At 27.2% G+C, this 15,170-nt stretch overlaps 2 protein-coding genes across 2 annotated transcripts in view; one reads left to right on the forward strand and one right to left on the reverse strand.

The window, feature by feature from the left end:
* Positions 1-328: 328 nt before the first annotated feature.
* Positions 329-679, reverse strand: LOC122269727 (NADH dehydrogenase [ubiquinone] 1 alpha subcomplex subunit 5-like). Its single transcript, XM_043044153.2, has one exon. The coding sequence runs from the start codon at positions 677-679 to the stop codon at positions 329-331; it is 351 nt and encodes a 116-aa protein (XP_042900087.1).
* A 286-nt stretch (positions 680-965) lies between these two features.
* Positions 966-15,170, forward strand: part of LOC107448722 (mitochondrial GTPase 1) — a gene marked incomplete in the record, with an annotated part of 37,947 nt that continues 23,742 nt past the window's right edge. The window contains 4 exon segments of the mRNA XM_043044147.2: positions 966-1,240; positions 4,260-4,324; positions 5,467-5,661; positions 8,078-8,134. Of these exon segments, the coding sequence (XP_042900081.2) occupies positions 1,123-1,240; positions 4,260-4,324; positions 5,467-5,661; positions 8,078-8,134 (435 nt within the window).

Raw genomic sequence — 15,170 nt, forward strand, 5'->3', positions numbered from 1 at the left:
CAAAAGACTGTTGTGGCTTATTAATTAAAAGAATTATTTTAATTCAGGTGCAAGTACAGAGACATGTATAAAACAGAATCTCAAGATTCTAGAAGCTTTCAATGGTTGTTAAATATTATCTTAGTTTTCAAACCAAATTTAGGTAGAATTCAATAGATGTTAAGATAAAAGCACAATAATCTACAACAATTGTTAAAGGAAGCTTATCTAAAACTATTATAGTAAGATATTTATTATTCCTACAAATAATAGAACACTAAACATATTAAATCTTATTTAACAACAGCCAAATTTTAATCTGATAACAAAAAGACTATAAACTTCAAAGCTACATAGGCCATTTCCATTGATTTGCAGGAACTTCAGTTTCCAGATTTTGCCATGGCTTCCAAGTGATCATCTTCCTAGTTAACATCAATTCTTTCTCTGCTTGTAGAATAAGTTCTTCAACTTGACCTCCGTTAATTTTTTCTTCCAACTTCGCTACATCAGGTTCAGAGGTCACCAAAGCAAGTCGCTCCTGAACCAATTTTGATGTATGTTGGCGATAGGCAGCCTCCTTAGGGATGTTTTCTAAAGAACGTAATATTTTGTTGTATAGTTGCGTTAATACACGGTGAGGATGTTTAGAAACTGCTAACCCCGTTAATTGGGTGCATTTTTTAACAGCTCCGGACATTTTGATGTTTGTTTATTTATAATTGTTCTTCACTTGAAGTTTTGTGTATTATATCTACTTATTTCTACCTGCTTATTTCACTTTTTTTGGTCTGAAGTGAGGCTGCACAGTTAGCGGAAGAGCTTGTTCTTTCAAATTCAATCAATTCAAAAATTTATTCAATGAAAAGTTTGCATTAATTGTGATACAAAATTTTGAGCTTTTGAATTTTATCCTTAAAATAATAAATAGTTTACAGAAATTCAGGATATTTTATCTTTTTACTAGCCGTAACCGCAATCACAATAAGAATTGCTTGTAAACAAATAATAAGAATTTCGGTGCTTCCGAACTTTAGATTCTATAAATGAGCTTCTTTTAATAAAATGTTTGTGAGCTATAGTTAATAGTTTTTAATTAATAGTTTTTTGTATTTAGTTTTGCTTTTAAATTATTCTTTTTAGATGAGACTCCCAATAAATTTCGTTTTTTGTCGACATTTATCTACATTTCGCGATACTTTTATTAGCAAATACGGGAAACCGGAGAGCCAAGCATGGTTCCCAGGACATATGTATAAAGGTAAGTATTTCTACTTTTTCTATCACCAGTTTTAAAACACCAGATACTGAACGATATTACTAGTCCTTACACATTTTTACTGGTTCCTTTTCATGTCACTATTAGATTTTTATTTTAAAAACAATGTACAGTTTTAAAATGGATTTAATTGAAAAATTGCTGTACAAATTATGCGTAAGGTTCACAACAATGAAGAAATGTACTATTCTGGGTAATGCACAGACCAAAAATATGAAGTCTACGTAATCATAACAACACATATTCTGTTTATAAATTAATATGTGGTGAAGCTAGTTTAATTTTAGTCTTGAACCAGCGGACCATCATTAATTTTGAGCCTAGTTTATGATTGTAAATCAGAGAACTTATCCAAAAAACAAGCGACCATTCTTCTTTCCAAAAATGAAAATTTCATATTCTGAGCTAGACAAGACTGACAGACAAATATAGCCTTTTAATAGTCAATATTCTGACCAGGGCTAAGATTATAAAAATTTCAATTTGGTTTTGGTCAGGATTTTATTAAAAACTGTTCAATACCTTGAATTTTAACCTTTTTCACTTCTTTACCTTTTCATTACCTTTTCTTACCTTTTTCACTTCTAACCAACATATACAGGTGCATAGCGATTTTAAAATGTGCTTAAAGGTGGTCATTTTCAATTTTTGTTTTTTAAAAGCCCTTAAGGTGCTTTCCTCATTGGGTGTTTTTAAAAAGTGCTTAATTTTCCCTTTTTCAAAATGAGATTTTACCATGTTGATTTTCGCTACGATTTATGCAAAAAGACACAGTTCACATTGTTCTCTTCAACGTTTTCACATTAATTCAACCCCAATCTATTTCAGTGTATTGTCAGTCCGTAGCATGTGAAAAGGCCATTCGTTTTACATGATTCAAAATTTCATGATTTTTGATCATTGTGAAAAACAATGCCAGATGTTTTTTTTTTTCTCCACATGATGGTTAAAACAAAATAAAAAGTGTCAATTGTCAAAAACCTTCCTACCCTGCCTAATTATGATATTTTTATGAACTGCTTAAAAATATTTTTTGAGTGCTTGAAAAGTGCTTATTTTTTGTTGAATAATTTGGCTTGGCACCTTGATGTATCTACAATCAGTCTCTGCATTGCTTTTCACTCCACTGAATTGCTCATCCTCAGTCTGTTTGCAATCATTGAGGTCAGCGGAAATAATTTTTTCTTTTAAATGTTTGCTTTTTATATCAATAAATAATTAGTTTTGGGCCTCTTTATGCTAGGTAAGATTTCTGTATCATATTCTATGCCAAAGGAATTGTTCAGTCTTGGCAACTTTCGGGCAGTGGCTTGCGAGAATCTATAAAAGACATCACAAAAGGGGACCAATTCAAAGGATGTAATTCATAATACCAAGTAGTCGTAAACTCATAAAAAATTGGGTCAGCTGTTCAACAGTTAAAAAAATTCCTTTGCATGTATTTTTCAAAAGATTTGAAAGTTAAAAAATTCATTCCAAGTCGTATGAATTGTAGTTGGTGTGACAGATCACGATACTGAAATATTCCTGTATTCTGTCAATAACAAAAACTTGAAGGATAATGTACATATTTTTTTTTCTTTTCTGTCATTTGAAGTGATTTTAAAGGGTGTTTAATATTGCTATGAAGCTTGTCTAAATGTTTATCGAACTGATTTCTAAAGAGAATTCAAGATGTAAATAAGCTTTAGAAGAAACCTTATTGTTAACAACATTAATTTCTGTCAGAGTTGATTGGTAACAATGTCAAACCGGTGAGTTAAAAAAAAAGGGAGATGACATTTTTTGCGCAGAATTATAAACTTAGAAAGGTAGTAAGAAAATATATTTAATTATTCATTAGAAAATTTTCTCACTGCATCCAGATTGATTGATGAATATACCAATCAGGCTCTAACTTTCTAATTTTTGTGGGGATGAAAAATTAAATTAAAAACTTGTTTGGTCTAATGTAATCATGTCTACCAATCTGAATACAGTGAGAAGGTAAAGAAAAACCTATATCCAAGTCAAACTGTACAAAAGTGTTATTTTTTGCAGTTTGGTTAATAAAGTTTTCATTTTAATCTGAATAATGCTTGAAAATGTTTTGCTTTCTTTTATGTTTTATTTATTGCATTTATTTCACAATAGTTGGGAATATGTTACATATGTCTCTTTTCATTGATTATTTTGTAAGAGTTTAGCTGAGTAAATTAGATGAAGTATTAACATAGTAGTATTAACATTGTAGTGACATTGCATAGACTAACATTGTAACGCATTGTACTAACATTGCAACTGATTTCTTATCTAATATGTCAAATAAAGGATATCCATATTTAGATATTTTCTGAAAGGAATTTATGATGTAAATAAGTATTAGAAACACCCATTTTCTGGGCAATTTTTTTTTTATTTATCTCCAACCACATTTGGCATTATTTCATTAGTGCCAATTTCATACCATGCAATGATGGAATCAAATATAGCAACTCTATCAAATTTAAATTTTACCTGTAAAGCAGACATTTTTTAACTTTAAAATACAGTTCACAAAAGAAAATACTGCAGATTTATATAAAATCATTTCACCTAGGCAGCAATTTTATACCTCTACGTAAAATTAAAAAAAGCAACATGAATCCATTTTCACAAATCTTCTTTAAAAGTCTTCTGAATGATAAAAGGTAGAGAATATTTAATTTTGATGCATCTTCTTCAAAAATCTTTTGAAGCCATCATCATTGGCAATAGCAATCCAAAAATGCTTGATATCAAAAGCACACATAAAATTTTAAAACAACTACATACTAAGGTGAATTCAGATTCCATTTCAAAACGTATCCCTATAAAACCCGAAGATTATATATATATATATATATATAAAACTTTAATACAATAATATTGAAATTATACTCCTCCTATTCCACATTTAGGTTAAAGCCACCTTAAAAAACCAGTAATATTTACAATAGAGAAATTTCATTTCGGATGTTTGAATAATCTTTTCTGTTTATAGGTATTTTACAAATGCAAGCCAAGTTAGCGGTTGTTGATTGTATCATTGAAGTTCATGATGCTAGAGTATCCTTTTTGTGGCTTATGTAATTTTACATTTTTTGTCAATATTCTACTCAATTTTATCATTTTTTTTTTATTTTTATGTTAAGTTGTATCTGTTTAATCTTGACAAGCTCTTTATTTTTTAAATGCCATGAACAATGGAACTAGTATAATGAGATACATGGAACAAATCATTTTACTCCTTAAATCATTGAATTCATTAAACACAAGTTGTTTGGAATTATCAAAAAAAGTTATTATACTAAAATGATTAAATTTTTCAGTTGTTCTGTGTACAAAACATCTACAAGATGCTCTCAAGGTTTTCTTCTGCCTGAAAAAAAAAATAATCCCTTCAGTCTCCTTGTTTCTGAAAATTATAGTCTCTTGCTGGCTAATTGACTCTTTATCACAGCTCCGCTTGGTGGCTCTGATTTTACCTATATAATTCGTGATGGCGCAGGCTTCATTCATAACAATAAAATATTAAGCATAAAACTAATTAAGAAACTACATTTTAACTCTTTATTAAATATGGTATTTTATAAAAAGGTTTTCAAATCATGCTATAAAAGTTTTTCTTGCAATACTTTAAGAATCTACTATTTTAATGTTTTTGAAATATCAATTGCATTGAAAAATAGAAAATTTCTTTAGTATCAGTCAAAATTCCTTTCACGCACCACAAAAGCTGGAGCAACAACGATCAGGCAGTAGGGACCAACTTGACTACATCTTATGTATAGCAACATCTTTGATTGTTCATTGCAGTGACTATCTGCAATTTCTTATCAATCAATTCTGGTGTATCTTTCCATGGTTTAAACTAGTTGTGTAATTTATAGCGTAAGAGATGAGGAACAACAATTTGTTTCCTTTCATTGTTTATCGATACATAGTTTTTGAACAATTAAATTAAAGAAGTGTTTTTATTTCTGGAATATTTTGTTTTCTGATTGCCTCCATAAGGATTCTTAAAAAAAGTTTAGGAAAAATTTCTTACTACTAGTAACAAAGTTTTATATAAATTTTTTAATATTTAGCTGGCAAGTTTTTTTTTTTAAAAAAATCTTCTTGTTGTATTTAGCATTCCATTAAACTAGAGGTACCCAATGTATTGATATGTCATTTTATTAAATATTTTGTTCTTAATTCACTTATAGATTCCTTTTAGCGGTCGTAATCCAAAATTCTATTCTATGCTTACTGCAGTGAAACCTCATCTGTTAGTTTTAAACAAATGTGATAAAATAGAGTACTCCTATCGAAAGAAAATCAAAGACAGGCTTTTAAAGGAAAATATCCAAAATGTATTATTTACGAATTGTAAAGCCAATAAGAAAAGTGGAGTTGATAAAGTAAGCCATGTGTATCTTCTTTTGTCCTTTTTTATATATTTGCTAAGATTGTTAAATTTAAGCACAGAACTATAAAGCTTGTTCTTCACTACTACATTAATTGTAAATATGTTCTACTACATACGTAAATACATTCTACTACATTAATTGTAATTGTAAATAATAAATACTTTTTAATGACTATTAACTATTTTTGATTTTAATGATGAATGAATTCATACATTTATTCTGAATGGATTAATACATTTTGGAATTGTGTCAATATTGTGTATTCGTAAATATTACCCAAACTATCCCAAAATTTTAATCTTTTTATTTAATTCAATATGAATTGACATATTGAATATAAAATTGTTCTTTAAATATAAAGCAATATAAATTAAATAAAATAAATTATATATTATATTAGTTTAATTTATAAATTAAAATAATATAATATATAATTAATTTAATTTAATATATTAGTATTATATGAAAATTATATAAAAATATTATGTAACAATTTAATATAAATTAAAATATTATAAAATTGTCCTATTATTCAAAACATTTAAAATTGCCATTAAATTGTGTTTTCCATAATATTATGTTTAAACAACCAATGTTTGATTTTATGAGTTTTGTTATTCTTTACCTCTGATTAGTATCAAACTGAATATGGCTAGATTATGGTTTTCAAATGTAATCAACAATTTTTCTATAATTAGTTCTGAAGATTATTTTTTCAAAGAAACTATTTACAAAGAGAGACTGCAATTGCAGCACAATAACAGTCTTGCCAGTCTTTATGGTGGGCTTAAGATAATTTTTCTTATCTCCGATACATTATTATATATTATTGAAAGAAATTATTTTCTTTCTTTTTTACATCTGATTACATTAAACAAATGATTGTTAATATTAAATGAATAAGACTATTGTTTCTTTCCATTCATTTCTGGCAGGTCTTAACATAGTCTTGAACGTGGTTGCCTATTTTTTAGTGTTTGAAACATCATGCAGAATTTTATTTCTGCCTACATATATTTAAAGTCAATGAAGTTTTTTAATACGTAATGTGATTGTATTATTTATGAATTTTTTGTTAATTGTTTGAATTTTTTTCTGTGTAATTTTCTTATACATCTATTTCCAAAGTTTTCTCAAGGTTTTCACAAAAAAAAAAAAGGTTTTTGAACATATAATACAATAAAATTTTTTAAAAAAATGAACTTTTCTTGGGGATAAATGTTTAGATCACCATTCTAGATTATCTTGCGAAAGATCTCCCTTTTTAGTGCAAATGATGAAGGTGTTAATTTAAACATGAATTTTGGACATACTTATGATGAGGAATGAGGCCTGGTAGCTAACTGTTAGTGCTTCATGTTGCCATGCCACAGGTCCAGGGTTCTCTCCTCGAACCCTGCAATGCCGACCGAATCTTTCATTCAGCGAGTCAATAAAATGCATGCTTGCTGTCTAAGCACTGGGAATTCTGTGAACAGGCTGACCACCTGACTGAAACATCATTCTGCTTCTGCACAACAGAGCTTAAGGTCTAGAAAACGGGTGAGCACAGTAGGCCTCAATCCACCATGGGCTGTCACACCATTGAATTTAGTTTAGTTTTTAATAATGAGGAATAGTGTTTTAAATTAAATAATCAATAATTTTTAAAAAGTTACTTTACCCAATAGTAAAAGAATACAAAATATTTAATTCCAAATTGACAAAACATTCTTTGAAAGATATGCGCTTAAAAAGCAGCAGAATTTTCAAAAGAAAGAGCAAATAAAGCAATAAAGAAAATGAAGGAAATAAAAATATGACCACCGAAGCCGACGTCTTCAGGGGGTACCGGCCTCGGAAGCCATAAAACAAAACCTTTTCTATTGAGAGAGAGGCAAAATTAAATGCCAAAAGTAACTCTCTCAGTACCCCGAAGGTTTTGTATAAGTCCAGGAAAAATTACATGAAATACATAAAACCTTTTCTGAATTGGTTTCTGAGTTTACTCCTTGGTATTATATTTCACTCCTTTAAAATGACTAAAGGAGTAAATTACTGTTAATTTTTTTTATTTCAGATAACTGCTGACATGTGGTATTAGAATTTATTTCCTCTGTATCAGTATTTTTCTTTCTCCTCTCTTTTTGTTACATAATATTTAGTTTCTTATAAATTTCAATGCCAAAATAAGGGATATATTTTTTTCATTAACTAGACAAGTTTTAAAATGTTGCATTTATAAGTGATCTGTACTTTACAGCATATTATTCATGCATATTCTACTTAACTCATGTGTATGTTAGTTCTATCTAAAAATTTATTTAATAAATGAACAGGAAAATTTAAATACATTATGAAATTTAAAAAAAAAACTAACATTATTTTGTGTTTAGTATTCCTAAATTTTAATAATTGTTAATTTCAGATTATTCCAACTGTGTTGGAGTTAATTGAGATGTCTTCAAAGTATCAAAAAGGTATGGTAAGTAAGCTTCTTTTATTTTACTGTTAAGGTATACTTTGTTGCATTGCTCTTATGTATGATGTTTTTTTACCACCAAATTCTTTAATGTTATTTTATTTGATTATTTTTGAAATGATGTACAAATTTCTTGGTTATGTTTTATTTCTATTATAAAGTATGTTAATTAATTTTTTATTAAATGTTCACCTTTTCTGAAAAGTCTGATTAAAAATGAATTTATTCAAGTATATCAATGATGTGCATTTTTAAATGTTTACAAAAAAGAATGGCATAATCCCTTTTGTAGGGATGCAGAAATTTCTCAGATTCTTATATATCCTCAGAACAGAGTTTTTTAGGTTTGATTTCTCACAAAATTACAGCATTTTTTTTCCTTCAAATTTTTAATAACTTTTCAAAATACTATAGAATGTAAAGTTTGTATAGTGATAAAACTTTTTAATAATCTTTTCTTTATTAAAAAGGAAAAGAATTTCATCTGATCTTGCACAATTCAGTGTTAAAAATTAACCTAGGTGTTTAAAATAATCAAAATGAAAATGTATTGAATTAGTAATAATTTATAAGACTAAATTTAAGGTTCCACTCAAAATCTTAGGAAGACTTAAGGCTTTTTGATGACTTATTCAATTAGAAGCCTTTATTGAAGAATATTGTTAATTAACGTCATTTCTTTCATGCACAGTGTAAGAAACAGTTCTTCTCTAAGTTCTCCATTTTTCATTTGTTCTAAAAAAATTTTTGTTATGCTTTTTGTTGATTAAAAGGAATGGAAAACTGTCTAAAATAAGCATTTACATTTTGAGGGAACAATTGAATTTTGTTATTAATTTCAAAATGTCTATAAATCTTAGTAGTTGATAGCCAGGAGACAGATTTTTAAATTGCTTGAATAGAAGCAAGATGTTTGATTTTTTTAAATTGTGTAAATATTAACCGCAGTATGTAATTTTGATATTGCATGAATACAATTCAGAATGCGCTACTTTTAAATCACACAAATATGAAATGCAATGTTTGATTTTAAAATCTTGTGAATACAAATCACAATATTGGATTTTAAAAATGTGTGACTATGAATTATCACTTTTGATTTTCAAATCATGTTCATTTGAATCATGAGTAATTTTAATACGCAAGAATACGAATCAGGATGTCTAATTCTCAAATCATGTAAATACAAATCGGGATATTGGATTTTAAAAACGCGGGTATACAGATCGTGATTTTTGATTTTTAAATTGCATGTATCATGACATTTGGTTTTTAAATCATATTTATTAGAATATGAATCTCAACATTTAATTTCTTTAAACCACATGGAATTGTGTCTCTGTAAAGTGTGTTAAAGTGTCTTTACTTATTGAAGGCCTCAAATAAATCCTGTCATAGAAGAAGAAAAACGAGACTTTTTTTGTAAAAGCTGAAACTTAATTTCTCTTTCAAAGTGGAAAAAAATCAGTGCTGAAATTAACATGTTTGATTTTGGATATTCAAATAAAAAGAAAATACTCTGATTCTGATATTTAACTAAAGTACAACCCATGCAGGCTTTTTTTAAACAGGAAAAAATTTTGTAAAGAGACAAATTTTTTGTACAATAAAAATTTTGTAGCACTTTTTTTTGATTATTTTTAATTTGATCAAAAACTTTCCCAGAGCTGCCTAAATTTTCCCTGTACTTTTTTTTTTTTTTTTTGTATGAGTGGACATATTCTATATCATGATAGTGAGTTTAAATATTTATTTTGGTGTATATATCATGTGCATGCATCTTAAAGAATGATTTCAGTAGAATTTCAGTCATTTGAGTGTGGGGTTTCTCTTAATCTCAATATCCATATAATGACTTATACTTATATGACTTTATATGACTTGAGAAAGAATTAACCATTCATAACAAGGGTTCACGTCCAAGAGTGGAGGAATTAAATTGTGATGAAATTCTTGCAATGTTTTTATCATGGCATCTCATTTCAGCCCATGGATCAAAATGTTGCGATGCTTATGAACATATCCTCGTAGATGACTACATTGCTTAAGAAAATACTTCACTGCAGATTTCTACTAACCATGAAAAAGCATATAACTCTGCTGAAATTTAAAAATTGTTTTATTTTTATTTGGTTATCCCATTTACCTCCAATTTAAATTAACAAAACTCTGCCGTATTATACTACACTTCACTATAATAACATTTAGATTGTCATATCTTATAGCATAGATTAAATTTTTGACAATCATTTTCTGGCAAAACATTTTATATATTTTTAAATTTCAATTTTAAAGTTCTTTTACTTGTACTAAGCACTTTAAAAAGCAAAANAAAAAAAAAAAAAAAAAAAAAAAAAAAAAAAAAAAAAAAAAAAAAAAAAATTATTGCTATATAAATGTATTTTAGTATTGTAATTTTATATTTATTTATTTTTTAAGTTTAGTTATTTAATTATTATATTTATTTCCTTATTTATTGTTTTGTGATCTCTATGTTAATCCGGCTGCATTTAAATTTAAGGCTGCTGATTTTGCTCTAATGGTGATAGGAATTCCAAATGTAGGAAAATCTTCTGTAATAAATAAACTCAGAAATATTCACCTAAAAAAAAGTAAGGAAGAGCAAAAAAGTCTTAATTTTTATTGCTAGTTTTGTATTATTTAATCAAAAAGTATGATCCTATTAATTTATTTTAAAGAAAAAGCTTCACACGTGGGGGCTGTTCCAGGCATCACTAAATCTGTTTTGGAGAAAATTAAGGTATGTAATATTTTCTTCATTAACTCTTTATTTGTATATAATTGAAATATAAATAGTTTGTATTACAATTCTTTTCAATATTCTCAAAAAATGAAATTTTCAAATTTTGAACATGGCTGTAGACACCAATGAACTGGTTATATCAAAGAGTTGATACGTTAAGATTTATATTTTGTTTCCTTTTTAGTCAATAAAGTAAATAATTTGGCATTCTACAAAATATGTACAGTAGAGAACCAATTATCCGGGATGCTCGGGACCATCGCTATCCCGGATGTCTGGATTTCCCGGTTTTCTGGATCGACCAAAAAGTGTCGTTAATCGATGTTTTATCGAACCCGAAGTACAAGGAAAAAGTGTAATGCATAAAGTAAGAGAAAAAAGAAAGGTACTCCTAACTTTAAAAAGAAAAAAAAAAGGTAGAAATATAACATTTAAAAGAATAAAAAAATTTGCAAGTTTAGACAAGAAAATCAAGTTTAAAAAATACAAAATTCTCATATTTATTTTTTAAAAATAATTACAATTCCTAAATTAAATAATATAAACAAAACCAATGATTAAATAACGCAATATATTTCATACCTAATTATACGGGGGGAAACGATAAAATAAAAGGAAAACTTATTAATCTAAATAAAAACACTTGAAAATTATCGAACCGAAACGATAGTTAAAAAAGGCACTAGCATAAATATTAAAACCCGGAACAAGGCAAGATCAACGGAATTTAAAAAAAAAAACCTAATGATAAAATTTATGAATAAAAAGAATTAATTTATTGAGTGCGAAATTTATCGCGAAAAGAAAAAAAATCAAACGTAGTGGAATCAGAAAAACAAAACTGCAATCTGCTTCATAAAATAATCCTATGTTTAAATTAATAAACAATTCTCCTTTTATTTTATTTTTTTTTTTGTTGATAAAAACAAGATTTTTAATTACAGCAGATGTGATTCCACACCAAGAAAAACTTGCAATTGATACCGCTCTTCCAAAGAATGAGAATTTATTCAAAAGAAAAAGATTTTATTTTTATTAGTCGATGTCAAATAAATATATTTTTCTCTTTTCTTTTCACTGATACGCATGCAATGCATTTCCCCCACCCCCCTCGTAAATCAAGCAGAAAACGAAATCAGCATGCCACACCCTTGAGTTTGATTGACGGCCTAAAGGAAAAAAAAATCTTCCCCTTCCTTACATTTTCCTCTACTCAACTTCAAGGATGAGTCCAATTTCCGCTTTTTTCGTTCTAGTTTAAAATGGCGGGAAATTCGAGCAAAATTTTTTCCGGTTTTCTGGTTTCCCGGTTATCTGGATACCGGATAAATGGTTCTCTACTGTATCATGTAAATTATTCAGAAAGAGAACAAATGACAGGATCAAAATAGTTTATTATGAAACATTTACAATATAGTAAAACAATATAGTTTGCAGCAATTTTATTCTTTTGTTCTTAGTGTTTTATTTACATTTTCTTACCTTTAAAGTAGCATTCTAATATGTACAGCTATTTATCTTTTTATTTCAATTACATTTTTTGTACCACATCGCTTTGTTTTTGACAGCATTTGAAGATTATTGAATTTCCATTTAATATTGATTTTACCAACATTTCAACTTTTGAAATTAAATATCTGACTGAAATTTCAACTTTAGTTTCTTTCTGCAGTGATTAAAGGAAATTTTTTCGATATTATTTATATGAGAAAGGATTAAAATAAAAGTAATAATTTTTAAATTTTCAAATTGTAAATTTTTTTTTCTGGTTAGGAAAAAACACATCACAAAGAATTCTAGCAAAAAAATTAATTAATTGAAGAAGGTCTTTTTTTTTCTTTCTTATTTTGAGAATTGAAAATTCATTAGAAAGTACATTGGGCATAAAGATTGCTTGCTGACATAAAAAAAATCAATGGTCTTTCATATTGTTTTTAAAAGGGCGAACTGTATAACTATATTTATCTTTGAAATTCAACAGAACTGTGAAAAGTAAAAGACCATTTGTTATTTGCTAAAACTGTTACGTTAATTTTATTTATTTATTTTGTGACAAATATCTTTGCCTTACTAAATTCTGAAATTTATTATAAATTATTTAATATACTTAACCAAATTATTCTAAAATATAGACTAGAATAATTGATGTACTCATATACTATATTTTATCACATAGTTATGATGATATATTTTTCTGTTGGGAGTTAGGGTTTGATTGTGCATTATAAATTTTATTTGCATGTTGTACCTTGTTTGAATTATTTCAATTTTTAAAAATTTAAATGTGCAGCACTACATTTTTAAAAAAAAAATTCTTTTTTTTTTCATTTTGAAATTGTTTAAAGAAATGAATTTAGACTGTCATTGAATTTCCCTTCCCCATATATAATATGGTTATTAATTTTTTTTTTATTGAAACTAAAATAAATTAATCAAAATAATTATAAGTTTGCATTTTTAAATTTAAGGAAACTACTAGGTTGATGTTCCAGTTTGGCTATTATTTCTGGGTCCCCCCCCCCCCCNAGTTTTTTTCCCGTAGATTATATCTGTTTTTGTTTATCTTGAAATTAATAAAGGTAAACATTTTATGATGTTGCAGTTTTTATTTTTCTCAGCATATTATAAAATTGTGAAAGCACTTTTTTCTAATAAGAATTTCAACACTAAGTGTTGCTTGATGATCCAAAACATAGAATAAAACACCATGTTTATAAGCTAAGTCATTCTAAATTTAAAGAAGACTCAAATGTTTAAAACTTAGAAATTTATACCTTTAGACAGACCAAATTTATTTTATATTTTTCAAAAATGTTACTTTTCCTCTTATTTAAAGGCTAAACATATTTTGAATTATTTTGTGTTTCATATCAAGTATAGCTATGATTTTTTATTCTGCATTTTAGTCAAAGTTTATAAATGTAGTTTTAAATAAGTGTCCTTTTTTAAAATGTTAAAAATTTTCTAAAGTGCACTTAAAATTTTTTTCTTTTTGAGTAAAATCCATTTACTTTTTCAAATTGTTAAAAACTTTTTACAAAAGTATTGTGAATTAGTTTTTGTATGTTTTTTTAAATTTGATTTAAGAGTGGAAAATTAAAAAAAATAATAATTAGTGTATAAATAAATAAAAACTTTGTTAAATTCTCTGTAATACTCTATTCTGAGTTTTTAAAATCTTTATAAAATAAACTAATTTTTAATAAACTAATAATTAACTTATGTTTCACAGTACCTAGTGCTTTTAGCAAAATTATTAAAATCATTTTAAAAATACTACTTTTATTTTTGATTCAAGTATTTTGTAAAAATAAAAACCCATCAACAAAAAATGTAAAGTTTTCATAATTTTGTTTTAGATTTGAAACATTTGTAAATTTTGAATTACATTAAAAGTTAAAATAAATCTAGCATAAAAAAGGCTTAAAAATCTCTTATAAATTGAGTTTTTAAAAATAACAGATATTGAATTAACAATATAGTAAATAAAGTATAATAATAAATAAAGCTTTCAGAGTTTAAAACATCAACGTTATTGGATTGTTTTACTAAAATAATATATTTATTGTGCTCTTATAGATTATTAGCTTTTTGAAAGTAAGTGCTCATGAAATTTAAAATTTTCTAATTTACTAGTATATTTACAAACTTTTGGATGATATTGTTTTTGACGCACAGGGATAGAGTTTCGTGCTTATGCTAGCCACAGCAGGCAAGAAGCAGAGCCCTCCTTTTAATAATATTTTATATTTTATTTTCTAATATCAATCTAGTCTGTTATATTTTTTATTTATTTACTAGGAGGCTTCGTCCCCTTCTCGCTAGCGCTCGCCAACCCCCGGGACTGCTTCATTTCGGATTGCTTCGCAATCCAATGCTCGCTCATTGGATAGGTTTTTAACGTCTAACTTTTGTATACTTTTTTGATTACTGAAGTTCTGAAAACTTTTCACTGTGGAAAATTCTAAACCTGTACATTTCAATATTAATTTGAATATGCAAACATCTCACATGTTTTTCTTAATCGCACTATTCTAAATTTCAGTTGTTGAGAAAAGTAACTGTTATAAGTTTTGTTTTAAAGTCCTTCCCACCAGAGGGCTAAAACCATGTGTTGTAAAACAATATGAAATAGTACTGAACGCCGGATGTAAAGCATCGGCTTCGATGAAGATAATTTTGTGAGAATTTTTTTGATAATTCGGTGAGAATTCACCCGATTAGACATATGATGCTCACTACGTGCTCTTGCGCGCCGAAGCCTATCAATTAAAA

The sequence above is a fragment of the Parasteatoda tepidariorum genome, chromosome 4 (assembly GCF_043381705.1).
Source record: "Parasteatoda tepidariorum isolate YZ-2023 chromosome 4, CAS_Ptep_4.0, whole genome shotgun sequence".
Classification (NCBI taxonomy): domain Eukaryota; kingdom Metazoa; phylum Arthropoda; class Arachnida; order Araneae; family Theridiidae; genus Parasteatoda; species Parasteatoda tepidariorum.